The sequence below is a fragment of the Pogoniulus pusillus genome, chromosome 13, assembly GCF_015220805.1.
Source record: "Pogoniulus pusillus isolate bPogPus1 chromosome 13, bPogPus1.pri, whole genome shotgun sequence".
Taxonomy (NCBI): domain Eukaryota; kingdom Metazoa; phylum Chordata; class Aves; order Piciformes; family Lybiidae; genus Pogoniulus; species Pogoniulus pusillus.
Genome location: NC_087276.1, coordinates 15,855,815 through 15,882,717, shown reverse-complemented (window position 1 = coordinate 15,882,717; position 26,903 = coordinate 15,855,815). Strand labels below are relative to the sequence as shown.

Below are 26,903 nucleotides of genomic sequence, written 5' to 3'. Positions count from 1 at the left end.
GGCTGAAGCTGCTGCCAAGGGGAGGCAACTTCACCGTCTGCCAAGCCAGGCCCCAGCACTTACATCTGGGCTGCCACCTTAATGAATTTCACAGCACGCCTGGAAAAACTCTCACCCAGGCTCTGTGCATGGGCGTGGGGAGGGGGCCGGGCTGGGGAGCCGGAGGAAGTCTTGTTCCCATTATCCTTGTGCCAGAGCTTGCAGCAGCAGCAGGCTTGGCTTTGCCTTTTCATCTCCCACACATGGAGCTGGCTGGGGGCTGCGTGGATCCTGGGGCTGGTGAGAGAGCTGGGTGTGCCCTGGGCCCGTGGGGGCATGCAGGGCTGTGTGGGCACCAGGGCATGTGTGTGGGGCAGGCTACGTGTGCACACCCATGAGTGTTTGTGAACCTGCAGGCTTCCAGGTGTGAGCATGGAGTCATAGTCACAGACTGGTCTGAGTTAGAAGGGACCATAAAGACAATCCAGTTCCAGCTCCCAGCCATGGGCAGAGGCAATTCCCACCGGCCTGGATTGCTCAGGGCCGCATCTAAGCTGGCCTGGAACACCCCCAGGCAGGTTGTGATTCTGTGATTCTACGATCCACAACCTCCCTGGGCAGCCTGTCCCAGTGTCTCCCTACCTTCATTGTGCAGAACTTCCTCCTGATGTCCAACCTGTATCTGTCTTGCTCCAGTTTCAATCCATTGCTGCCGCCTGTCCCTCACCTTCCGCCTCTCCCTTGCAGCCTGCAACTGCAACCTGCACGCCCGGCGCTGCCGCTTCAACATGGAGCTGTACAAGCTGTCGGGGCGCAAGAGCGGCGGCGTCTGCCTCAACTGCCGCCACAACACCGCCGGGCGCCACTGCCACTACTGCAAGGAGGGCTTCTACCGCGACCTCAGCAAGGCCATCACCGACCGCAAGGCCTGCAAAGGTAAGCCGCGGGGTCAGCAGCTGCTCCCTCCCGCTGGTGGGATTTACTGGCCCAGCTCAGACAGCTTGGAAAGCTCCCAGGAGCGGCTGAAGGAGATGGAGGTGTTCAGCCTGGAGAACCAGCGAACCACAGAAGCAGTCAGGGTTGGAAGGGACCACAAGGATCATCCACTTCCAACCCCCCTGCCATGGGTAGGGACACCCTGCCCTAGAGCAGGCTGCCCGCAGCCTCATCCAGCCTGGCCTGAAACACCTCCAGGGACAGGGACTCAACCACCTCCCTGGGCAACCCATTCCAGGCTCTCACCACTCTCATGCTCAACAACTTCCTCCTCATGTCCAGCCTGAACCCACTCATCTCCAGCTTTTCTCCGTTCCCCCCCAGTCCTGTCACTCCCTGATAGCCTAAAAAGTCCCTCCCCAGATACTGTGGCCCCCTTCAGATGCTGAAAGGCCAAAATAAGGTCACCTCAGAGCCTCCTCCAGACTGAACAGCCCAAACTCTTTCAGTCTGTCTTCACAGGAGAGCTGCTTCAGCCCTCTGATCATCCCCATGGCCCTTCTCTGGACATGCTCCAGCACGTCCACATCCTTCTTGGATGCAATACTCCAGGTGGGGTCTCAGCAGAGCAGAGTAGAGGGGGAGAATCACCTCCCTCGACCTGCTGGCCACACTTCTCCTGTTGCAGCCTAGGATCCGGTTGGCTCTCCGGGCTGCAAGTGCACACTGCTGGCTCATGCTGAGCTTCTCGCCCACCAGCACCCCCAAGTCCCCCTCCTCAGGGCTGCTCTCCAGCCACTCACTGCCCAGCCTGGATTTGTGCTTGAAGGGAGTGAAGAAGTGAAGGGAGCAAGTGCTCTGAAGCAGAGGACAAATTGATTATGCTTTGGCTTTTTATCCCTTTCAGCAAACCAGTGAACGATACAGACTTTATCATTATTTTCTTTTTACAAGCAATGATCTAATTTCTCTCATTAGAATACTCCAGTTACCTCAAACCAACACACAGAGTCTCTCTCCACCTCCTTGCTCTTCCCCCTCCCCCATCCGTGGGATGTCTCACTGCTCTTCTTGGTGCCCAGCTGCTCCCTCTGCCAGCTTCAGCCTCAATCACCTTAGTCACCCCTACCACTCTAAGGGAACCAGGCAGAGACATGGCTTTGAGTTCAGCATCTCAGATTAGATGTTAGGAAGAAGTTCTCCACCGAGAGGGGAGTGAGACACTGGAACAGGTTGCTCAGGGAGGTGGTGGAAGCCTATCCCTGGAGGTCTTCAAGGCCAGGCTGGATGTGGCTCTGAGCAACCTGATCTAGCGCAAGGTGTCCCTGCTGATGACAGAAGGGTTGGAGATGGCTGATCCTTGAACCCTGGCAATTCTATGATTCTGTGGTCTCTTTTAGGCATGGGGAAGATTGCGGGCAGGGGAAGTGAGCCTGATCCCAGGGTGCCCAGCTGTCCTGGGGGATCCTGCTGTAGCTACAGTTACGGTCTCCACAGTTGGTGTTTGGAGAGATGCTGGGCAGGTGCTGGAGAAGGCACAGGACTAACCATGCTAGAAAGCTGACACTGGTGCTGTCTGGGCTGTAGACATACTTGGAAGAGTTCAACTTGCTTCACAGAATGGCCCACAGTGGTTTTCCTGCCCTCCCTCCGGATGCTGCTAGAGTTTTCCATCTCCCTGCTGGGGAACAGGCCCCCATGGTGTATGCTTTAGCATGGGGTGACTCTGGGGCCTGTTTTAGGGACAATGCTGAGCACTGTGGCTCCCAGTGCCTGCAGACAGGGTGGCTTGTCTCTGAGCTGGCCAGGAGCCATGCTGGCTCCAAGCCATCAAGCTGCAGCTTGCCCTTGGAAGGTCCCCAGCCTGTGCTAGGCGTCATGGGACCTGAACCTCTCTTCTCCCTCCTCTAGCTCCTAGCTGAGCCTGCCTGGTTTCTCTTGTCTCTGCCTGCTCAGCCTACAGCAGCCTGGCCTGGATCAGCAATAGTGTGGTCAGCAGGAGCAGGGCAGGGGTTGTGCCTATGTACTGAGCACTGGGAAGGCTGCAGCTGGAGTACTGGGATCAGGTTTGTGTCCCTCACTCCAAGAAGGACATTGAGGGGCTGGAACAGGTCTGGAGAAGGGCAACAGAGCTGGGGAAGGGGCTGGGGAGGAGCAGCTGAGGGAACTGAAGAAGTCTGGAGAAGAGAAGGCTGAGGGCAGACCTCGTTGCTCTCTGTAGCTTCATGGGAGGAGGTTGCAGTGAGGTGGGGGACTCTCTAGGAACTGTCCTGAAATTGTGTCAGGGGAGGGTTAGGTTGGAAAGGAGGAAAAATTTCTTTGCTGCAAGAGTGGTCAGGGGTCTGGAACAGGCTGCCCAGGGAGGTTGTGGAGTCCCCATCCCTGGAGGGGTTCCAGATCTGTGTGGCCATGGCACTTGAGGACAGAGTTTAGTGGCTATGCTGGTGTTGATGATGGTTGGACTGGATGCTCTTGGAGGTCTTTTCCAGCCCAAACAATTCTATGATTCTGTGATCTTCTGCTGGCTGCTGAGCTGAGCCCTTGGTCATGCACTGGTGAGCAGGGAGGTGAGCTCTGCCCTGCAATCACCAACCCACCAGCAGGCAGCATGACCATGGGATACTGCAAGATGGAAAATCTGTGAGGGTGGAAAAGGCAGATCCTGCAGGATTCACCCAGCAGTGGAGACTGAAAGGTCACACCAAGGGTGGCCATGCAGGGGTCCCTGCAATTTCAGCAGAGCTGTAAACCCTGAGCTGCCTCCAGTGAAGTGGTAAAGCTGCAGCAGCTGAGCCTTAAGATGCACGAATCCCTCACCACAAGGTGCCAGACACCTCCTGGCAAGCATCACTCCAGGAGTTAAGCTCCAAGCTACTGACCTCAACCACCACGCAAGCTCTGCAGGCCAGGTTCTAGCAGCTGTTGGGCTGCGAGTGGCAGGGCTCAGGGCATGGCAGCAGGCACAGAGCAGTGCTGTGCCCCTGCACTGGCATGAGGCTCCCCAGCCAGACCCACTTTGTGGGTGACCTCAGGATGAGGAGGGTTGGGGTTGACACAGGTGGAGTGGTGGATGAGACTGTGCTGGCTTTGGGACTGTCAGGGTAAGCAGTGAGTGCTGTCTGGGACGCTCCTCCCGACAGAGTGGGAAGGACCAATGGGTTTGGAGAGACTGCAGGAAATGGCACATGCTGAGGACCCTCTGGGTGGTGGTGGAGTCCCCATCCCTGGAGGTGTTTAAAAGACACAGAGATGTGGTGCTGAGGGCTGTGGTTTAGCGCTAGCCTTGGTAGAGTTAGAATCACAGACTGCATCAGGTTGGAAGGGACCTCCAAGGACATCTTGTCCAACCTTCCTGCAGGCAGCAGGGACACCTCCAGCTGGACGAGGCTGCTCAGGGACCCGTCAAGTGTGATCTTGAATGTCTCTAGGGATGGAGCCTCAGCCACTTCCCTGGGCAGCCTGTCCCAGTGTCTCCCCACCTTCGTTGTGAGGAGCTTCCTCCTGATGTCCAACCTAAATCTCCCCTGCTGCACTTTCAAACGACTGCCTCTTGTCCTGTCCCCACAGGCCCTTCCAGCATTCCTGTAGGACCTCTTCAGATATTGAAATGCAGCTCTAAGATCTCCCTGGAGCCTTCCTTTCTCCAGGCTGAACAACCACAACTTCCTCAGGCATTCCTCATAGCAGAGGTTCTGCAGCCCTCTGATCATCTTTATGGTTCCAGATCCTTCTTGTGTTAGGGGCCCTGGAGCTGGACACACCACTCCAGGCAAAGTCTCCCTAGTGCAGAGCAGCTGCTAAGCTGTTAGATCCTGGTTGGATTTGATCTTCAAGACCTCTTCCAGCCAAAATCATTCTGTGATTCCCTTCTGTTTTGGTGATGTAAGGTGAGAAGAGCTGCCTGAGTTGTTGATCCAGGCAAAAACATCAGGAGCCCCTGAAAGCCTTCTGCTACTACACAAGAGGGATCTGCTTAGATGAATCACGTCCTGCTTGTGCCAAGAGTGATGTCCACCCTTAGAACCTACACCATGAGGACACCACACATCCTTGTGTACCCCTGTCCTAGAAGCCTGCCTTTGGCCATCCATTTTTGGGGGCACAGAGGGCCTGTTTCTATGTGTAGAGCAGCAGTGGTGGCTGCAGGGGCCTTGGAACTCTCTCTGCATGGCTGAGTCTTTCAGAAGAGTGGGCAATGGTCAGGGCTTGACCCCAGCTGCTCTGGAGTGGGTTGGACATGGTTAGCTGGAGATGGACACTGTGGCCCTGAGCACTGCTGGTAGGGTGAGGAGGGCAGCACCGGGGTGATGCTGGTGGCACCAGCTGGGCTGCTGGCTGGGCTGCTCTTCCTCTGTCCTGTGCAGGAGGCATAGGGAGACCATCAAGATGCCTCTGCACCTGCTAGAGCTAGAGACCATGCAATGACCTCAGGACCTTTGGGCAACTGCTCGGACTAGAGACCATGCAATGACCTCATGACCTTTGGCACCTACTAGGGCTAGAGACCATGCAATGACCTCATGACCTTTGGCACCTACTAGGGCTAGAGACCATGCCATGACCTCAGGACCTTTGGGCAACTGCTGAGACTAGCCCATGCCCTGACCTCAGGTTTGGGGGTCTCTGCTGGCCTGAGGGCAGGTGTTTGCAGGAGAGCCAGGCTTTGCTGGCTGCCCTGGCAGCAAACCAGGCTGTTGTGGCTGAAGAAAGCCCCCACATTTCTGGCAGCCCTGTGTCACGGCCAAGGCTCCCTCTCTCGCTGACATTTGTTATCACAGCTGAGCCCCCAGAAATATCCTTGTCAGAAAGATGTCCACTTGCAGGCCCAGCCAAGATCTGATAGGGCTGCAGCATCTGGTCCCCATTAGAGGCTGCCCGCTCGGGTTGCTGGCGGCGTGGGAGGGGCCGGCGGAGCTGCTGCGGGGCTGCCACCACAGCCATCTGGTGAAAATTAGGGACACGATAACATCACGGGGCCGGGGGGGGCCCTGCGGGGCTGGGGGGTGTTTGTGTTTTGCTTTGGAATCACGTTCAACTCTTACGCTGATGGAGGCCAAGATAACCTCCTCCTAGCCAGGCTAGCCCCAGGCAGGCAGATGGGGAGGTCCTCTCCTGGGTGAGCATCTCCTTCCCACAGCCCTCCTCCTTGCACCCAATCCATCTGTCATCCGTGGAGAGTCACTTTGGGTCTGTCTAAAGGATGAAGACTCAACTTTGACTCACCCCAGCTATGCTTTTCCTCTGGGGGTGCTGTGGTGGAAAGCCATGGGGACATCCTTTGAGTGGGATCTGCAGAGGGTAGGATGAGCATTGAGGCTCACGAGCTTGGGAAGCAGCAAGAGGATCCACTTCATATGTCCTGAAACCAGACCAAGGCTGGAGTGTGGTAAAGGCTCAGTGTTGATTCAGCTCTGTGGACTGCAGAGCTCAGAAGTGGGGAGCAAGTGGAGAAGCATCTCCCCAGGGTTCGAGCTGGCAATGAGTATCTGTCTGCTTTGTGTCCCTGCAGTGCCCTCAGTCCCACCCTGGCCATGAGCAGTTTGCATGCTCCCATGTGAGCCCCACTCCCTTTCCTCGTGCAGGACAAGGCTGGCAGCAGGCATAGGGCTGCCAGTGGAAATGCCCCCCCCTGCCTGCCCACGTGCCACATGTCCCCAGAGCCAGCTGCCTGCCAAGCAGGCAGGAAGAAACTGTTCTGCTGCTGTCCAGACCCTCAATGCCAGCTGGCAGCTGGTGCCTGTGCAAGCTGTGGAGTCTCCAGGGGCTCATCTTGAGCATCCCTGTGCCCTGGCCAAGCCCTTTGTCCACTTGCCCTCCTGCCTGTGCCACTCGTGGGGCCATGGTCTGGCCCCATGGGTCTTGGCTGTGCCAGCCTCAGCAGCTGCTGGGGAGGACTCTCCACCACCACCTCCTCCTCCTCCTCCTCCCCCCTCCTCCTCCTCCTCCTTCTCCTCCTCCTTCTCCTCCCCCTCCTCCCCCTCCTCCCCCTCCTCCTCCTCCTCCTCCTCCTCCTCCTCCTCCTCCTCCTCCTCCTCCTCCTCCTCCTCCTCCTCCTCCTCCTCCTCCTCCTCCTCCTCCTCCTCTTCACCTCTCCAGCGTTGGCAAGTCGGTTCTGGTTTGGGATTTGCTTTGGGCACCACCTCATGTAACCTTTTCTCTCTCTCTCACCCAGCCTGTGACTGCCACCCTGTTGGAGCAGCTGGCAAGACCTGCAACCAGACGACAGGGCAGTGCCCGTGCAAGGACGGCGTCACAGGCCTCACCTGCAACCGCTGTGCCAAGGGCTACCAGCAGAGCCGCTCGCCAGTGGCCCCCTGCATCAGTGAGTGCCTTGCCCTGTGCTCAGGGACCTCCCTTGGCACCAGGGGAGTCTTTTCTTGGGCTGCCTTCTGGTAGGTGGGGGCCTGAGCTAAGAGGTGCTCATCCACATGGCAGTGCCCCAAGAAGCAGTCATGGAAGGGTGGTTGGGTCACTTTCTGGGGAGCATCCATGCTTTGCCCCACACAGCCCAGGAAGCTCCAAGAGCCCCTTAGGTTGGTGTTTCCAGCTGGAATAGCTATGCTGGGACATGTCCTCTGCTGCACCAAGGTGTCTTCCTCACCCAGCAGAAAGCCCTGAGTGTGCCCATGTTTGGGGCAAAGCCAGCCCCAGTGGTTGGCACAAAACCAGGTTTATTGTGGCAGGGAACTTGGGCCAAAGGGGCAGCTTGCTGCCCTGCAGAATTCCTGCTGCTACTGGAGTGGTGGCAGTGGGGGTGAACTGGTGGCTCCTCTCCCTCTGTTGTTCCCCAGATTTGGGGTTAAGATGGCATTTCCCCCAGGTTTTGTTGCTGGGAGTCCCAGGAAAGTGCTGCCTTTGCTCACCCTTCTGCCTGTGCAGCCTGGAGAGTCCTTTCATCTGCCCACCCCTATGTGCCCTGCAGCAGTGACTGAAGGCTCTCAGGGGTGGCAGCATCCTAGCCTGTCCCAATTTGCTGAGCCCATTTGAGCCATGGGCAGGGACACCTCCCACCAGCACAGGTTGCTCAAGGCCTCATCCAGCCTGGCCTTCAACACCTCCAGGGAGGTTCTGGCTCACAGAATCACAGAATTGCATTCTGTGATTCTGTGATTCTGTCATCCACGACCTCCCTGGGCAACCTGTGCCAGTGTCTCCCCATCCTCACTGCAAAGAGTTTCTTCCTCATCTCTGGGTCTACTTAATGTCCTGTGGTGTCCAGGTCAGACCCATCTCATTCATCTTTCTTAGGAAGCTGCTGGAAAATGTGTCCTGGGTAGGCAGCAGGTGCAAGAGGGTCAGCCCCAGTCCAAGCAAACCCCTCCCTGCAGCAACGATGTGATGTAAAATGAGTGCCCCAGTTTGGGCACCTCAGAGCCTGGAGCTCCAGCTGCTGCTTTTGGTTGCCCAAGAAGTTCAGGAGAGGAAGAAGGTGGTTCCAGAGGCACTAAGCAGGAGCATAAGGATGAAATGGTGCAGGGAGGGGCGGTGAGAACACAGCTGTGTCAGAGGCTGGGAACACAGCTCCGTGGCAATGGAGTCCATGTACATCACTTTTAGTCTGGAGAAGAGCAGCCTGAGGGGGATCTCAGCAGTGCTGATCAAGACTCCAAGGGTAGTGCCAGGAGGATGGCACCAGGCTTTGTTCAGTGGTGCTCAGTGGAGCAGGCTGCCCAGAGAGGTGATGGAGTCCTCATTTTTGGAGACATTCCAAACCCACTTGGACATGTTCCTGTGTAACTTTCTTTAGGTGAACCTTTACTTGGCAGGGAAGTTGGACTCAATGACCTCCAGAGGTTCCTTCCAACACCTACTACTCTGTGACCCACAAAATCCCCTCTGCACCTTGCTGGGGACTCCATTCCTTAAGACTTCTCCCTTTCTCTTCCAGAGATCCCTGCCATCAACCCCACCTCTCTCATCACCAGCACTGAGGCACCTGCAGGTAAGTGCTTCATGCCCTAGCCCAAGCCCCCAGCCCCACCCCATCCCACCTCCCATGTCCTCAGCACCCCAGCAAGAAGAGCTGAGCCCTGCTGCATCCTGGGGCAAACCAACTCATGGCAAAAAGTTTTGGCAGAGAGTTTTGTTGAACTGAGAGTTGACATTCTGGGAGCTCTTGGAAAAGGACTGAGCTCCCTCAGCCCTCCACAGCACTGCAGAATGTGACCCAGCAGATACTAGGGCAGACAGGACACTTTGCATCTCCTCCCCAACCACCCCTCTTCTATCAGCCACCCCATGCCATCTCATCTATCTGCCTGGCATCTCTGTGCCCTGTGTGGTGGGAGCAGAGGAGCTGTGCCAGTAACTCAGAAGCGTGCAGGGCTGGAGTGGGCTGGAGCAGAGCTGTTCTGTCCCCACTCTCCTTACACAGCCCCAGCAGCACTGTAGGGAGGCCGTTACTGGCCTTCCCACTCTGTCCCTCTGTAGGCCTCTGGTTTGGGTCACAACAACCCCAGGAATGCTCCAGGCTTGGGGCAGAGTGGCTGGAAACTGCCCTGCAGAGAAGGGCCTGGAGGTGCTGGTTGGCAGCCGCTGAACATCAGCCAGCAGCGTGCCCAAGTGGCCAAGAAGGGCACCAGCATCCTGGCCTGGATCAGCAATGGTGTGGCCAGCAGGAGCAGGGCAAGGATTGTCCTTCTGTGCTGAGCACTGATGAGGCCACACCTCAAGTACTGGGTTCAGTTTGTGCCCCTCACTGCAAGAAGGACACTGAGGGGCTAGAGCAGGATCTGCACCCTGCCTTCTGCCTGCACCCCACCCTGCTGCCTGCACCCCTCTCCTCTGGGAACTCTCCAGACTCTCCCACAGGCAGGGCACTCTCAGATGGGTCTCAGCACCCCAGTGCCTCACAGCTCTCCCACACCAGGCAGCCTCCCAGCCTGTTCTCCCCCCATTTCCCCACCTCCCTCCCTGGTCTGGCAGCAGGTGCTGGGCTGCAGGAACAGGAGGACATTGTTTGGGGCAGCTGTGCTCAGGTGCTGGCCTTCCCCCACCCCTCCCCATCCTCCTGTCCCCAGGTGCATCCAGGCATTTTGCTGTTGCTGCCACCACCCTGCCCAGCTTTCTCCTTCCTTTCTGACCCTCCTGAGACTCCAAGGTCCACCTTTGATCTTTCTGCCCCAGCAGCCACTTGGCTTGGCAGGGAAATGTCCCAGGTCTGCTTCTCATCATTTTTAGTATATTTAATACCTTAAAATATTTTCCACTTATTTAGTAAGAAAGTGGAGACTGAGTTGGGTGGCAGCCCTAGCACCCACCTGGCTGCTGCCTCAGGCATGGCACCCACACCCACCTAGCAGTGGAGGCCTCATACTCAGAGGCTCAAAGGAAGGGAAATGCTTTGAAGTACTGCCCAAGTTTCTTACATTAATTGAACAGGAATTGGTTTTACATCTGAAGAAGATTCATTGGTACCAAGGTTGGAAAAATACCCAAACTTCTCCAAAACTGTCAATTCCAAGTGTTATTTTCTGGCTCAGCAGGATGGAGAAGTATCTAGGATGGGGCTACAGCATGTTCCAGAGGTGCAGGGATGTCTGGCATGGGGCTGCAGCATGTGCCAGGGATTCAGTAGCATCCAGGATGAGGCTGTAGCATGTGCCAGGGATGCAGCATCCAGGATGAGGCTGTAGCGTGTGTCCCAGGGGTGCAGCAGCATCCAGGATGAGGCTGTAGCATGTGCCAGGGATGCAGCAGCGTCTAGGGTGAGGCTGTAGCATGTGTCCCAGGGACACAACAGTATCTAGGATGAGGCTGCAGCATGTGCCGGGGATGCAGCAGGTGGGAGCAGTGGATGGGGGAGCACCTTCACCCTGTGGGCATGCCCTTCAGTGCACCCAACAACCACTCCTCGCAGGGGACTCCATGCCCCTCAGCAGCCACCACGGCAGGCTGAGGGGGCAGGGACAGGGCAGGCTTGCCAGCCCCAGCAGAGGGGCAGCACGGCAGGGCCTGAGCTGAGGATCAGGGCTCACCCCCCTCCGCCAGGAATTAGCTCCGTGCTGCGCTGACAAATGCGGAACATGCGGCACCGTGCCGCTAAAAGGAGCCGGGCAGAAGGGACAGCAGTAGAGCTTCTGCTCCCGGGCTTCTTTCTTCCCTCCTTTCTCCTCCTCCCCTTGGCACAGGGCGCTGCTATTCCCCCTTGTCTGGGGTTCCCCAGCCCCTCGCCTCCATCTCCAGTGGCTGTTGTGGCAAGCCACAAACAAAGGCAACTTCAGGGGCTGCTGGCTCGGGGCCGGGCTGCGGGGCCAAGGCAGAGAGAACCTGTGAGAGGCAGAGAAAAGAAGAAAGATGGGCTTAGAAATAAAAAACAACCAAAGCATGCCATTGGAAATAGACAAATTGAGATGTTCAAAGGAGGATGGCAGGGGGAAAGAAAGGAGGAGAACGGGGCTGCTTCGGGCAATTGTTGGGATCAAAGCCTTTGGGGAGAAGGAAAGAGGCATTCCCTGCCCTCCCTCTGCTTGAGATGCAAATCTAGGGGCTTTAGAAATGCACAGAATAAAGCCTCCGTGAGGACATGAGCTTTGCCTGGAGCTGGGGAACAGCAGGGAGGGATGCTGCTGGGGTGGAGGACAGCCTGGTGGCCTCCCCACCCATTCTGGAGCTGCTTCAGCAGAGAGCATTCAGGCAGCAGGAGTGATCTGGTGGAGTAGAGCCTCTTCCCTCACCCACCTGCTTACCCTTTCCCTGAGTCCCCTTCCACACTTTTGGGACATGAGTGAGGTGCAGGTCTCCAGAGGGGCTGCCCCGTGAGGATGCATCCCAGCACCCTGGCCTCTGAGGGCTGAGTTGCCACTGAGGATCATGCCGCCCTTGGTCTAGATTCAGACTTTCCTTGGGGTTTCCTTCAGTGGGACTGGTAGTGGGATTGGTGGGGATTGCCTCTTCCCTGTGTCACCCGGGTTTGCAGGGCCACAGCTGTTCCTTGGCCATGGTCCTTGCCTGATCTCCATGGTGGCCACCATCACCTCACCTGCATTTCTCCCATCCACTCCATCCTGTGTTGCAGGGGAGAGTCCCTTGGCTCCCTCCCCTGCCTCTGTGTTGATTTCTCCATCACCATCAGCCCAGGAGGTGACACTTCTACTCCATGTCTACTTGATGGGCCCAAAGCCACTTAATTTCTCTTCCCAGCTGGTGTGCTGACAGTGGTCAGGGTGGGATTTGAGCCCTCAGCCCCTGTGAACTTTCAGAGGCAGTGTTGGACTCACTGGACCTGCATCCCCAGCAGCTGTTCAGCCTTCTGGAGGGTGTTGGGGCCAGGGCTGGCTCTTGCTACTGTCACCTCCACCCTGTTTCCTCTTCCCTTGTGGTGGGATGGGACCTTGTGTGCTTCAAGCCCCTCGGTGCTCATCCCTCTGTTCCTCCTCTGCAGACTGTGACTCCTACTGCAAGCCAGCTAAGGGCAACTACAAGATTAACATGAAGAAGTACTGCAAGAAGGACTATGGTAAGCAACTTATCCTCCCTGGGCCATGCTGGGCTTTGCCAGCTGCAGGCTGGCCATGGGTTGGGGAACTGCAGGTGTCCCAGGGAATGAGGAGCACCCAGCATGGAGAGAGATCTCCATATCAGTCCTCCCAAAGGAGCAAGGTGTGAGGGGCTGCTGGGGACTGTCACCAAAGCTCCCTCTGGAGAGCAAGGCAAAGCATCTCACATCACTCTGCCTCCCTTTTTTTTTGTTTCCCTCAGTGGTCCAGGTGAACATCTTGGAAATGGAGACCGTGGCCAACTGGGCCAAGTTCACCATCAACATCCTCTCTGTCTACAAGTGCCGCGACGAGCGGGTCAAGCGCGGCGACAACTTCTTGTGGATCCACCTGAAAGACCTGTCCTGTAAGTGCCCCAAGATCCAGATCAGCAAGAAGTACTTGGTGATGGGGATCAGTGAAAACTCCACCGACCGGCCGGGACTGATGGCCGACAAGAACAGCCTGGTCATCCAGTGGAGGGACGCCTGGACGCGCCGCCTGCGGAAACTCCAGCGGCGGGAGAAGAAGGGCAAGTGTGTCAAGCCCTGAGGGGCTGCCACTCACCCTGTCCCACCCCCTGGCTGTGGCTGCCAGCCTGTGCCCAGAGACTCTGTACATCCCTAGAGCGTGAAGGACCCTCTGTCTATAGTGTATATTTTGGCACTGGTTCCCCGTCGCGGCGCACCTGCGCCTGGGGTCTTCTTCTCCGGGTGCCTCTTGGAAGCACCACAGTGATGACAAACCTTTCATGAGGAGCAAAGTGAAACGAGAGCTGCTGGCTGCCTGCCTCCTGAAGGAGCTTAGAGGAGATTGCCCTGCTCTGGCCTTACAGGCTTTTCCCTTTGTCAGTCTTCTGCCTGGTATGAAACAGGCTCCCCAGAGAGGCTGTGGATCCTCCTTCTCTGGAGACTTTCAGGGCCTGTCTGGATGTGTTCCTCTGTGACCTGAGCTGGATTGCATGGTCCTGCTCCAGCAGACGGGTTGGACTCGATGATCTCTTTGGGTCCCTTCCAGCCCCTGACATCCTGTGATCCTCTGATCCTCTGATGTCTGAGCTTCTGCAGCGTCCTGGGCTTGCCTCTTCCTCGCTCGAAATGTGCTGCTGTCAGACCTCACCCAGGAACAGCAAGGCAGAGCCTTCTGGCCTTCACCCTGCTGTGTGTGGAGGCAGGCTGAATGGAAACCATCCGGTGCTGCAGAAGGAGCAGGAGCTCCACCAGGAAGAACAAAAGGACTTTCTGCAAAGCCTGTTTCTCTGGTGACCTCAGGTTTACCTGGACCAGTGCTGCTGCTGGGGGCAGGACCCGCGTGATGCTGCAGTGCTGTGGAGAGCAGCCAGGCCCTGGCAGTGGGTTGGTGGATGTTTCCAGGAGAGCTGTGTCCACCAGGACTTCACAACTCCCTGGACCTTAACTCTCCTGGTGCGTAGTCCAAATGACCCAGCAGGAAAGACCTGGAGAAGACAATTTTCCCCTCCCACATCCAGCAAGGCTGTAGCCTGCCCTGCCAGCCAGAGCCACCAGGTATCATCATCCACCCACTCAGATCTCTACCCCTATAATCTCAGCTGGTGCAAACTGACCCCATTCCACCTGTTTCTGTCGAGCTGCCACCAAGTGACCGCCTATGCTCTCTTGGTGTGCACCCCTCAGAGCTGGCCTGACTCTGCTCTCCTGGGAAGCAGTGCTGTGGCCAGGCTTGTCCAAGGAGATGCACAAGGCAGAGGTGGCAGGAAGAGAGAAGAGCTTTTGCTGATCCACCTCCAGTCTTTTCTTTCTTCTTGGTCTCCACGTTCCAACAGACATCAGTATCTTCCCATCCTGAGGTTGTGATGGTCTTGGCATAATAAATATGAATAGAAACCCCTGGAGAGCTGCCAGTTGAGATGTTCTTTTCCCTGCAAACCTTGCCTGGCTCCTTGAATGGCTCTGTGAGGAACTGGAGCCCACATCACAGCGCTCTAGGCTGATGCTTTGCCCTTTTGAGCCCAGGGCAGCTGGCCTGGCCTCCTCATCCCATGGTGCTGGTGCTTTTGGGCTCCAGTATGCCAGTGTAGTGCTGGAGCCTGTAGATGAAGAGGCTGATGGAGCACTGGTGGGGTTCAGGACAGGGGAGTTTGAGGAGTGAGGATCTGAAGGATGTCTGTGTGGACACACATGTGCCCTGTGTGGGGAGCTCAATGCACTGGAGAAGCTGCTGGAGATACTGGAAGTTTCTTTTCAGAGATGCACCTCTCAGGCCCCATGGATGCTTGGCTGCCTACACAGGGCATAGGCAGAGAGGGCTGAGGGAAGGCCAGAAGCTAAGGGGCCAAGGGCACGCGGAACCTCTTGGGCTTGGGTGAGCTGGTCCTACACCACATTCTGGCATAGACCCTTCCTTCTCTCCTCCTCCAGAGCAGAGGGGGTGCTCCTGTCCCTGGTTTCTCTTGTTCTGGATGTCAGAGGCTGTGAGCCTTTGCCATGAGATGGCTTTTGAATCACATGGGCCACTCAGCCCTCCTCTTCCTCTCATGTCTGCTTTCACTCAGATGCCCAAGAAGCAGAACTACTGCCCTTCCCTTGTTCTCCAAAGGTCACTTCCAGCCCCCACCATAGTGCTGGGATTATGTCATTCTCAGCAGCTGCTGGACTGCACCACATCTGCATGGCCATGGGTGCTCCTCAGGGCAAGGCTACAGAAGGTTGTGCTTTCTCCAAGCAAGTGGAGAGATGTGATCTGAATGATCTTCAATGTCCCTCCCAGCCCTAACCTTTCTATGACTTAGGTGGCAACAAGGGTTGTTGTGTAGTCCTGATGGCCATGGCCAGCATCTGTAAGCTTTGCAAGGGCAAAAGGCCTTGGAACAGGCTGTCCAGGGACATGGTGGAGTCATCATCATCCCTGGAGACATTCAAGAAACCTGTGGACATGGCACATGGGGACATAGTTCAAAGGCCATGGTGGTGCTAGTTGATGGTTGGACTGGATGATCTTGGGGGTTCTCTTCCAACCAACTCAGCTCTGTCAGATTTCTGTAAGAGATGCTGTAGTGCAAACACAACTCCACGATGAGGGTGGACATCCCTGGAGGTTTTCAAGGCCAGGCTGGATGTGGCTCTGAGCAACCTGATCTAGTGTGAGGTGTCCCTGCTTATGGCAGGCAGGTTGGAACTGGATGACCCTTGAGGTCCCTTCCAACCCTGAAAATTCTGTGATCCTCAAAACAGCTCTTCAAGATAAAGATATTAATTCAGCCAGGGATCTGAAAAGGCTTCTGAAGGTTCCTGGACCAGCTGCACCAGGCAGCAGCTGAGCCATTCCCACATGGGAAGCACCAAACTGAGCATGCACATTCGGCACTAACTGCTTCCTTTTCAACACAAACTTCTCCCAGTGCTCAGCTGGGGCAAAATGTTTTGAGAGTCAGAGGCAGCTGAAAGAGAGGCCAAGCCTGCAAAGTTCCCCCTCCTGCTCTGGGACTGAATTTTGCAGCTGGTTGGAATTTTTCTCATTTCAAAAAGAAAATAATAATGGCCATTTTTCATGGAAAGCAGGAGTTTGGCCAAGGAAAGAGGCGAGATGTGAGCACAGGACAGAAAAGTCGATGCTCTTTTTCCATGTGGTCCAGCCAGCTCCACTCACCAGAGATCCCAGCAGCTCAGACAGCTGAACCCCAACCTTGGTGGGGGGATGGGGCAGACAGATCATTTCCCATCGTGGTAGCCAACATCCATATCAATAAAACTAGACCTGAATTCCACAGGGAAACACATCCCTTGGGTTTTGCTTGCCCAGCAAGGCACAGCTCTATGGTGGATCAGGCTAACCTGGTGAGGAGCTTGGTCTTTAAGAAGGAACAAGACCTATTTAGAGAGGCAAAAAGCTTCTTGCTTGGCCCTTTGGCATAGCCTGATGTAGTTTTCTTGCTCCTGTTGCTCCTCCAGTACACAGAGCAACTTCTCTCCATCCCATGCTGCAGATCCACATGGGTCTCAGTCGTGGCCCCAGCTGCAGGAGAGCAGCGATGCTGGCCCTGCCCAGCTGTGCTGTCCTTGCTTCTGTGGTTAATGACGTGGAGAAGTGGAGCTCTGTACTGGGGAATGGTGCTCTGCTGCTGTCCCTCAGATGTGGAGACCTGTCCCTCCACCCTGCTCAGTGCCATGGCCTTCATCCTGGCAGCCCTCAAGGACAGCCATCAGAGGCAGTGGTGTGCCAACAGCAGCCAGAGTCCTCCAGACAGAATCTACTGCTGTCCTGCTGAGGACAGGGGTTCTGCACTTCCCCAGGGCCCAAAAAACCCATCTCTCCTCTGCCTTCCCCAAGGCATCTCACACCACTCACCAGCCTCCTCCACCACCCAGATTTTTGCTTCCTAAGCAAACCTCAGCATCTGCATTTCCCAGCTCTGCTCTTGCCATGCCAGTGCTGACTGGGGCTCTTCCACCCACCCACAGGGAGCCACCCAGGCCCTCGCTGTAGGCCCAGGGCAGGACAAGCTTTTCCCACGCAGGGCCACGGCAGCCAAGCGCGCAGGGGGCTCTGCTGCTCCAGCCACCCTCGCCCTTGCAAACCCGTGTGGAATGTGCTGCTCTTCCAAACACCGAGTGGATCTCCACCAGCCCTGGGGGCCCTGATGACATCAGAGTTAATCACGCTGTCACAATTCCCCCACCCAGTCCCTCTCTCTCCCCTGTCCATCCTCCCCAGGGCACCATTCTCCCCGGTGTGGGGTACAGGGGCACCGGGAGGCTGAGTCTCTGCTCCGCAGAGCCAGGGGAGCAGGGAGGCAGCTTCCCAGTCGGCGTGCAGGGGGAACATGAGGAAACCATTAATCGATGGGCTGGCCCACACCGTGTTTTCCTAAGGAAGAGCCAAAGACAGGGAACGGCTGGGGTCAGCAGGGCACCATCTGGAGAAAGCCGTCCCTTCCCTCCTGCCTGCGCTCTCCCACCTCAGCAGCCACGCCGAGGAGGAGGCAAAAGAGAAGAGTGGTCCCCTGGGGATGGGGATGGGGGGAGGGGATTCAACTGCACCCCAGCACTTGCATCTGGGCTACGTTGGCCCTAAGACACGGCTGTGATGTTGAGCTGTGATGTTGCATCGCGATGTGCGCCAGTGGCATAAAAAGATCATCCCAGCCAGAGCTGAGATGAGAACATTCTCCTCAGGAAAGAGGTGAGCCCACTCCCCAGGAATAAAGTGAGCCCACTCCCCAGGAATGAGGTGAGACCATCCTCTCCAGGAAGGAAATGAGACCACCCCTCCAGGAATGAGGTGAGACTGCCCCCCCCAGAGATGGTGCTGCCCCACAGAGCCATGCTCTTTGCGCTGTGACTTGGTTCCAGCATCACTGTGTGTCCTTCCACACTTGCCCCGCTCAGCTGCCACCACAAACTCATCCATCCTCTCTGCTATTCATGTCCCCAGCCCATGAGGCAGGGCCCTGGGTGGGTTTGCTTGTTCAGGGGAATGCTGCAGCTCTGTTCAGTCAGTGACTGCCTGGGAGCCTCCACATGGGGTGAGATCAGGTCCTCAGCACCAAGCCAACAACCAGCATCTGCTGTAGCAAGCCCTGTGTTTACTCAGTGTGGTGAAACTCAACCCAACAGCTTCTGTTCTCCTCTTGGACAAAGTCTGCAGAAGCAGCCTCTGCACTGCCCAGATGAACAGCACCCCCTTTGTCCCTGCACTCATGTGATGGGCATCATCAGCCATCATCTACTGGGAGGTGCAGAGAGAGGTGGCACTCCCAGAAGATGGAGAAGCTCCAAGAAGTTATTGCCCATCATGCCAGCCCAGGCACACCAGCTGAGCTTTGGGTTTGTCATAGCAGGGACCATAAAGCCATAGAACTGTTGAGGTTGGAAGGGACCTTGGAGATATTTCCAACCACTCACCCAGAGCTCACAACCTCAACCACTGCTGCTGAGCCCCTGCCACTGCACCACCTCCCTCAGCACCACATCCAGGTGGTTTTAAACACCTCCAGGGATGGGAACTCCACCACCTTCCTGGGCAGCCTATTCCAGGACCTGAGAACCCTTGCTGGGAAGAAATTTTTCCTCACATCCAACCTGAACTTTCCCTGGCACAACTTGAGGCCATTTCCTTTTGTCATGTCATTTGTTCCATGTGAGAAGAGCCCAACCTCCACCTGGCTGAAGCCTCCTGTCAGGGAGCTGTAGAGAGCAATGAGGTCTCCCCTGAGCCTCCTCCAGGCCGAACACCCCCAGCTCCCTCAGCTGCTCCTCATAAGCCTTGTGTTCAAGACCTCTTCTTCCAGAGTCCTGCTCATGGTGCAGGGAGAGAAGGGATGGAGGTGGGGCTGGGTGAAACCAGCTCGGCACATCTGAGGTGTTCAGTGGGGCCTGGATCAGTTCTCTGCCTGAATCCAGCATCCCCACAGAGAGCTCAGAAGCAGCAGCTTAAATCTGTGCCCTGTCAGACAGATGACAGCAGGAGCAAAGCTTCTCCAATGCTTGATGCTCCAAGGATGTGTTGTGAGTCACTCACCAGACCTTGTGGCCCTTTGAGCCTTAACTGTCCCTTCCCAGTGCTGATGGCCACCCATACCGTGATCCCTGCAGCCCCAAGGCCTGGCTGGAACTGGGATGGTGCTGATGGGATCAGTGCTGCCAAGGTCACTGCCCTGGGACTCTTCCATGCTCTCCATGCCATGACAGTAAGGGTTTGCTCATCTATCAGGAAGCCCAGCAGAGCTCAGCAGGTTCTGGCTCACACATGACTTTTTCCAGCCCACCCATATGGGCCTTCATACTGTCCCTTTTTCAGCAAAGCCTGGAGCTGGGTGGTTGAAGGGAACTGGTGGGGTTGCTGGGCAGCACTGTCACCCTCATCAGCAAGGATGAACTCCTCCTGTCCTGCCCAGGTCCAAGCTGTGCAGCAGCAGCCTTCTGGGTGCTGGTTCCCACCTCCATCTGTCATTCCAGTGCTCAGGTCACAGAGTCACAGACTCCATGGGGTTGGAAGGGAGCCTCCAAAGTCATCTTGCCCAACCCTCATGCAGGCAACAGGGACATTTCCAATCAGAGCAGACTGTGCAGGGCTACATTAAGGTTGATGTTGAATGTCTCTGGGGAGGGGGCCTTAACTACCTCCCTGGGCAGCCTGTGCCACTGTCTCTCCACCCTCACTGTGCACAGCTTCCTTCTCATGTCCAACCTAAGCCTCCCCTGCTCCAGTTTCAAACCATCGCCTCTCCTCCTATCCCCACAGGCCCTTCTGAACAGTCCCTCCCCAGCCTTCCTGTAGGTCCCCTGCAGATATTGAAACGCAGCTCTAAGGTTTTCCTGCAGCCTTCTCCTCTCCAGGCTGAAGCTCTCGACCCTCTCAAACAACCCCTTCCCAACAGCCTCCCGCCGGCCTGAGGAGAAATTCCCCATCTCCTCTGCGATGCAAACCCAGCTCTCAGGGAGTGCCTGCTGCAACGGCAATGCCTTGCTCTGCTTTCCCCTGGCACCCACCAGGGCTGGCCGTAAATCTCCGCCACTGCCTCCCCGGCGAACCTTTCCTCCCAGCGCCGTTATTAATTTTCTGAGAGGTACCCATAAAGCCCCCAGATGGAAAAATAAGGGAAGGGGGGTGGGGTGGGGTGGTTGAGCTTTGCACATGTGCCTTAAAAAAAAAATAAAAGCTGCTGCCCATCTATTTCAAGATGGATGTGGCAATATATATATATATATATATATATATATATATATATATATAACCCTCACCTGGGGCAGGAGCCAGCCTCCACGGCGGTTAAAACCAGGCGGTGGGCGTGAGGTCATCGGAATGCAGAGAGCAGATGGGAGCTGGGCCTTGGTGCTGCACCATATATCTTCCACCTCCCCAAGATCTGGCCTGCTTTATAGCCCCAAATGCCTTTTGTGCTTGTCACCTGTGTTTTTAAGTGGATGAACAGCTCCTTCTGTGAAATGGAGCAGCTGGAAAATTGACTTTTTTAGTTCTTCCTTCTTTTTTCCTTCTTTTTTCCCTTTTTTCCTCTTTTCCCCCTTATTTTTCCCTTTTTCCTTTCCTTTCCTTTCCTTTCCTTTCCTTTCCTTTCCTTTCCTTTCCTTTCCTTTCCTTTCCTTTCCTTTCCTTTCCTTTCCTTTCCTTTCCTTTCTTCCTTTCCTTTCTTCCTTTCCTTTCCTTTCCTTTCCTTTCCTTTCCTTTCCTTTCCTTTCCTTTCCTTTCCTTTCCTTTCCTTTCCTTTCCTTTCCTTTCCTTTCCTTTCCTTTCCTTTCCTTTCCTTTCCTTTCCTTTCCTTTCCTTTCCTTTCCTTTCCTTTCCTTTCCTTTCCTTTCCTTTCCTTTCCTTTCCTTTCCTTTCCTTTCCTTTCCTTTCCTTTCCTTTCCTTTCCTTTCCTTTCCTTTCCTTTCCTTTCCTTTCCTTTCCTTTCCTTTCCTTTCCCCTCTTCTCTTCTCTTCTCTTCTCTTCTCTTCTCTTCTCTTCTCTTCTCTTCTCTTCTCTTCTCTTCTCTTCTCTTCTCTTCTCTTCTTTTCTCATCTGAATCTCATGGCCCCGTAGAAAAGGGCTTTGGGGAGGGGACGGTGCTGGTGGAGGAGAAGCTGGACAGGAGTCAGCAATGGGCACTTGCAGCCCAGAAGGGCAATGGCAGCCTGGGCTGCATCCAAAGCAGCATAGGGCAGAGATGGAGAGAAGGGATCCTGCCCCTCTGCAGAGACTTCTCTTGCAGTGCTGTGTGTAGCTACGGGGACCCCAGCACAAGAAGGACATGGAGATGCTGGAGAAGGTCCAGAGGAGGCCACAAAGATGATCAGAGGGCTGAAGAACCTTCCCTATGGGGACAGGATGGAAAATTGGGGTTCCTCAGAACAGAAGGCTTCAGGGAGACCTTAGAGCAGCCTTCCAGTACTTGAAGAAGCTACAGGAGAGCTGAGGAGGGATGTTGGAGAAGGGCTTGGAGTGACAGGACAAGGGACAGTGGTCTGAAACTGCAGCAGGGGAAGTTTAGGCTGGACATCAGGAGGAAGCTGTGCACAGTGAGGGTGGGGAGACACTGGCACAGGCTGCCCAGGGATGTGGCTGAGGCCCCATCCCTGAAGGAATTCAAGATCAACCACAGTGCAGCCTGCTCTAGTTGGAGGTGTCCCTGCTGCCTGCAAGAGGGTTGGACAGGATGCCCTTGGAGGGTCCCTTCCAAGCCAGTGCAATCTGTGAAGCTGTGAGCAATCTGCTCCATGTCCCTGCAAACATCCCAGAGATTCAAGTGACACAGAGCTTTGCTTCCCTCCTGCCCCTATCTGCATGGCTCCTGTCAGTAGGCACCACAATGCCACCACCTCCCTTGTGCCATGGCCCAGAGCCCTGGGGGCCCTGCAGTGTGGGGTCAGAGTGAGGACCTGATGCCCACAGCCACTGTTTCATAGGACAGGAGAGGGTGATGAGCCCCCAGCTCTGCTCCCTGATGCTAAGTAGCCCCAGCTCTTGATCATCAACCATGAGACACAGGGGCTGGTGCAAGGCAGCTGCTGGTATGGAAACCAGGTTAGCTCTCCTGGGCACTCCCTGAAGATGCCACACCAGAAGCAGAACCTGAGTGCAATCCTGCAGGACCTTTTCCTGCTTCATGGCTCTGGAGGGAATTTCTGCTGCTGAATGAGCTGAGCTGCTCCACAGAATTGTGTCAGCAGCCTCTTTGTTAGCTGGGCAGTACTTGTGGTTTCTCCAGACTTCAAGAGACCTCCTGTGCCACTTTCTGAAGGGCTCTTAATGCCAGACAGGTCCCTGAGGGTTTCTGGTGAACTTCAGGTGTGAAAGCAGTTGAAGTAAGCACAGTGGCAACTCCTCAACAAGGTTGTGTGTGTGCACTTCCAGCTCTTGGCCCTCCTGGGGACCCAGCTATCAGGAGGAAGCTGAGTGTCAGCTCTTTGGAAGTCAGGAGCCTTTCCATCTGCTCAGGCAGGCATCTGGAACTACTTCTTGTGCATGACAGCTCGGACTTCACCAGGAAGGACATGGACATGCTGGAGCAGGTCCAGAGGAGGGCCATGGAAACGATCAAGAGGCTGGATCAGCTCTGCTAAGAGGACAGGCTGAGGGAGCTGGGGGTGTTCAGCCTAGAGAAGAGAAGGCTCCAGGCACACCCTAATAAGGACCTTCCAGTACCTGAAGGGGGCTACAAGAAGGATGGAGGGAGACTGTTTGCAAAGGCCTGCAGGGACAGGACAAGGGCAATGGCTTCAAACTAGAGCAGCTTGAGACTGGATGTGAGGAACAAGTTCTGCACCACGAGCACAGTGGAGCACTGGAACAGGTTGCCCAGAGAGGTGTTTGAGGCCTCATACCTGGAGATATTCAAGGTGAGGCTCAACAGGGCTCTGAGCAACCTGCTCTAGTGGAGGATGTCCCTGCTGACTGTGGGGCGGGGGTGGACCGGATGACCTTTGGAGGTCCTTTCCAGTTGGCAGGTTTCTGGCAAGGGTTAAGTGACACAAAGGTGTGTCCTGCCCTCACAACTGCCTTCTGATGGCGTGTTTCTGTGAGATGAGCTCTCCTAGGCTTGGTGGCAGCCGTCCATGGGATGCCAGCAGGTTGCTTCTCTTGGCTGACTGCTGTGGTCAGTAATTCTGAGAAGAAAGGGAAGGGGCAGTCAACCAAAGGGGCTTTCCTTGGGTTTTAGCTTTCCAGCTAAAAACTTTTCATGCCCCAGGCCACAATTTGTCAGGGCACCACTACAGATGCCAGCAGAGCAGAATGCAAGCCCCATGGCTTTATCTAAGGTGCCCACAAAGCCTCAGGGTAAGGATGCTAGGGGCTGGGAGCACTCAAACCCAACAAAGCATTGCTGGGAAATGGCACTGGAGGTGACAGCTCAGGAGAGGATAGAACAGGTAATGGGAGACAGGCAGAGCTCTTCCTGAGGAGACTGCAGGCAGAGCAGCTCTAGGGCATCAGAGTAGGGCATCAGAGGCACATGAGGCATCGTCTGCATGGCACAGAGTGGGCATCGTGCTGTGGGGCTGGCCAGCACAGCACAGGTCTTCAGCAGGAGTCAAGCAGCCTGGCAGAGCAACCACATTTCTGCATCTCCAGATCTTCTTTTCACATTCTCCTCCACCTCTCTCTTGTTCATTTCTCTCACCTTTGACCTCTCCCCTCCTCCTGCCAAACTTTCCCTTTCCCTGGGGGTCTCGATGCTTGGCTGCTGGTTCTCCCATCCCTGCCAGGGATGACAGATCACCTCTTTGGATGAACATCATCAACACACCAGACTCATCCTTCTTTTCCCCTCCTTGGCTCTGAGCCACTTCCAGGAGGTAAGAAATGGACCCAGTTATGCCGGAGAGGAGCTCACCAGTCAGCATGGTGAGAGAGGAACTGCTCCATTCCCCTTTTTTGCCCTCAGCCACAAGTCCTGCCCTTGCCGGTCCTACATACTCAAAGTAGACTGCACATCCCTCACGCTGTGCATCCAGCTGGGTCACCTCATGCTCAAGACGTGGCCATGCACATGTGCCTCTCCATTTCTATTGGTCTCCTTCACCTTGCTTCCTTCTTTCCCTCCCCCACCACACATCTGCTCACAGGGTCCCACAGATCCGTTTCATCTCAGCACTGAGCCGTTTATTTCTTTCCAGAGAGTTAAAAGCCTGTCTCCCTTGATTTAGTGAGTCAAGAGTGGCTGGGGGCTGAAGAGGGGGGGTGGGGTGGGGATAAGAAAAGAATGAAATCAAGAAATAAAATAATGAAAAAAAGGTCTTGAGAACATCTGGAGCTGCTCTCAGGCAGGACGCAATATTCTCAGCCAGATGTTGAGCGACTGGCTCCTACTTGGGAAACCTCAACATGTCAGATGTGGAAATCCCACCCCACCTTCCCTTCCTTCCCCTTCTCGCCTTCTCCTTGTCCTGTTCTGGTTGTGCTGCCCACGTCACCCCCACGGGATGGCACTAAGAGGAAGAGGTGACTTATCTGCGATCCTGACGCTTGTCACTGAGGGGCGTCGACAGGTCCACGCTTGCCACTTGGCAGCAGCTGGTTCACCAAGCAGAGGGTTGGGGAGCACTATGGCTGAGCTCATAGTGCTGCTGCCTGCCTTGGGTGAGACAGAGCCAGGCGGCTGAGCAGACATCTGCAAGCAGTTTCAAAATAGCTGGCAGCAGTGCTGTAGCAGGATGGGCTAGGTGGTGAAGCCATCTGAGATGCCTGGCAGTTAGGCTTTCCCCATGAGACAAAGAGGAGCCTTTGCTCAGCCCCTGAGTGAGCACAGCTGAGGAGACAGCTGCCAGCGAGTCAGGAAGGGCACAGGCACACTGGTGGCCATGGGGTCACTGCTGCAGAGGAAGGAGCTCTTGGACAGCTCATCCATTCTGAATCATCGTTGTCACTGCAGATGGACTACGAGGATTAATACCAGCGCCAGAGCTGCTTGGGAGAGCCAGGATGGCACCACACTGAAAGCCACTGTCACCGAGGGGGTGACATCCATCCCACACAGGACATGCTCCACGGATCCACAACACCCTGCTGCAGCAGTGAGAGCAGCTGCTGAAGGCCTCACCCCTCATGGTCTGGATGTGGAACATCTGTCCACTGCCCAGGTCACCACCACAGAGCCCTGTGCTCCTGGGGGACTCCCCCTCTGCAGTGGCCTGCACATGATCCATTGCCCCCACGATGTCCATGATGCCCATCCATCACTGAGCCAGAGCATCCAGCAGAGCCACCCAGGGATGCTCAGGAATGAAATATTCCTTCTTCCCACCTGTGCTCTGTAAACTAGGAACCGTGACATGAAAAAGCAGAACTGGGAGTGAAGCAGGGGCAAACCTTACCAGGCTGCCCAGGACAGGGACAGGCTGGGAACAAGCTGCTCCAGGACAAGAACAATGCCTGCTGACAGCTGTCCAGCTCCTTCCCCAGGCTGGGTGCCCTGCAGACGTTGAGCTCCACCTATGTGAACCCGACCACCTCTTGCCTTAGCACCTAGTGCTGTTCTCCAGGGCCAAGCCTTGGCCCCCTCTAACCTGTTGCTCTTCATTTCCCTACAACCCAGAGCCTGAGCTTGGCTGGACATAAGAGTTATCATATTCAGGACCATCCTCCTCCCTTCATTCACACCATCCTGGAGACCAGCAAGGAAATAGACCAGCACTGTCCAGGGTTCTATCTCTCACATCTCATTATGAGGGGTGCCAGTAACCCAGAGTTTGCAGCCACCTGCAGAAGGTTTTTGCAGGGAGAGTTACCAGGGCATGAGCTGCATAGAGACACAAGCATCCCCAACCAATGAATGAGCTCTGGTCCTCTTTCTGCAGCAGAAACCTTCCCTAGGCTGATAGGGGAGCCCCTGACCCTCTACCCCTCCACAGGAATGGGCATAGCCAGATCAAACCCCACATCGTGTAGGGATCCCTCTCTAGAACCCACACTGGGTTGGAAGGGATTCTCAAAGGTCATCTCATCCATCCCCTCCCAAGATGGAAGAAGGGTAGAGAAGGGTGACAGTGCCCAAAACAGACACCAGAGAAACAGGATCACAGGGCATCCCTGCTCCCACACCCCCACCCCAGGGCAGTGGGGCTGGGTACCTGCTGGGAGTGGGGGACCAGAATGTTGGCAGCTGGGGCAAGGGACGTGCAGGCTGAGGTGGCCACAGGAGGTCCGTGGGGCTGGCCGAGGTAATGACAAGCAGGTGAGCAGGGGAAGGCATCGTCAGCCTCAGAGGGGCCAAGCAAGCAAGCAGAGAGCTGGGAGCGCGGGATCAAAGGCGGAGCGCGTGGGCTGCGCTTGTTTGGGAAAGGTCAGATGGTATTGGCAGATGTCTTCAAGGGGAGAGGAGAAAAACCTTTCCAAAACATTGGCCCTGATTTGAGGTTTCCTGATGGGCGGGACAGGGCTTTTTTCCTTTCCTTTCAGGCCACGGGTGGGTAGGAAGGTTGGCAGCATGCAAGGTGGGTGGGAAGGGCATGTCCGGCGTTCCTGCCCGTGCCAGGATCAACCCTCCTGCCCACCCAGCCACCTCCTGGCCCCCTCTGTCAGCTGCACCAGCCCCAACCACAGGGGTCCCTGTGGCTCAGAGCCCTCACCACATCACAGCACACCAGATTCAGCCCCCTGCACCTGGCCCCTGTGCTGTGGTCCTTCAGATAGCCAGGGAGATGGTCTCCTGATGGACTCTGCTTCATCACTTCCCTTCCTGCCCATCCCAGCAGCTCCATTGGTACAGGGCTCAGCACCTTGGAGCAATGTCACTGTCCTCCCAGTGCCACCATGACTGTCCTTGACCCCACTGGTGCTCTGCCACCTTTTCGGATTCCCACCAGAGAAGTGCCCTCGAGCAGGGGCAGAGAAGTGCCCAGTAAGGCCTCACTTTGCCCATTCTACTCACAGGGGGCAAGGGGATTCCAGGATCACCCCTTCCCAGTGAGCCCGGGAGCAGTCACGGTGCCACCAGCACTGCCGCGGTGTTCCCGAGAGGATGCCCACACTAGGGCTGGCTTGGGTCTCCCCAGCTCCTGCTCCAGGTCGCCTCGTCCCCACAGGCATTCGACC

The 26,903-nt window shown here is 55.9% G+C and overlaps 1 protein-coding gene across 1 annotated transcript in view; it reads left to right on the top strand.

Annotated features, from left to right (window-relative positions):
• Positions 1 to 14,265, top strand: part of NTN3 (netrin 3) — a 36,152-nt gene extending 21,887 nt beyond the window's left edge. Inside the window, exons 3-7 of the mRNA XM_064152681.1 lie at positions 727 to 915; positions 7,088 to 7,237; positions 8,804 to 8,857; positions 12,299 to 12,373; positions 12,616 to 14,265. Of these exons, the coding sequence (XP_064008751.1) occupies positions 727 to 915; positions 7,088 to 7,237; positions 8,804 to 8,857; positions 12,299 to 12,373; positions 12,616 to 12,944 (797 nt within the window). The 3' untranslated portion in view covers positions 12,945 to 14,265. The remainder of the gene's footprint in view (positions 1 to 726; positions 916 to 7,087; positions 7,238 to 8,803; positions 8,858 to 12,298; positions 12,374 to 12,615) is intronic.
• Positions 14,266 to 26,903: the final 12,638 nt, after the last annotated feature.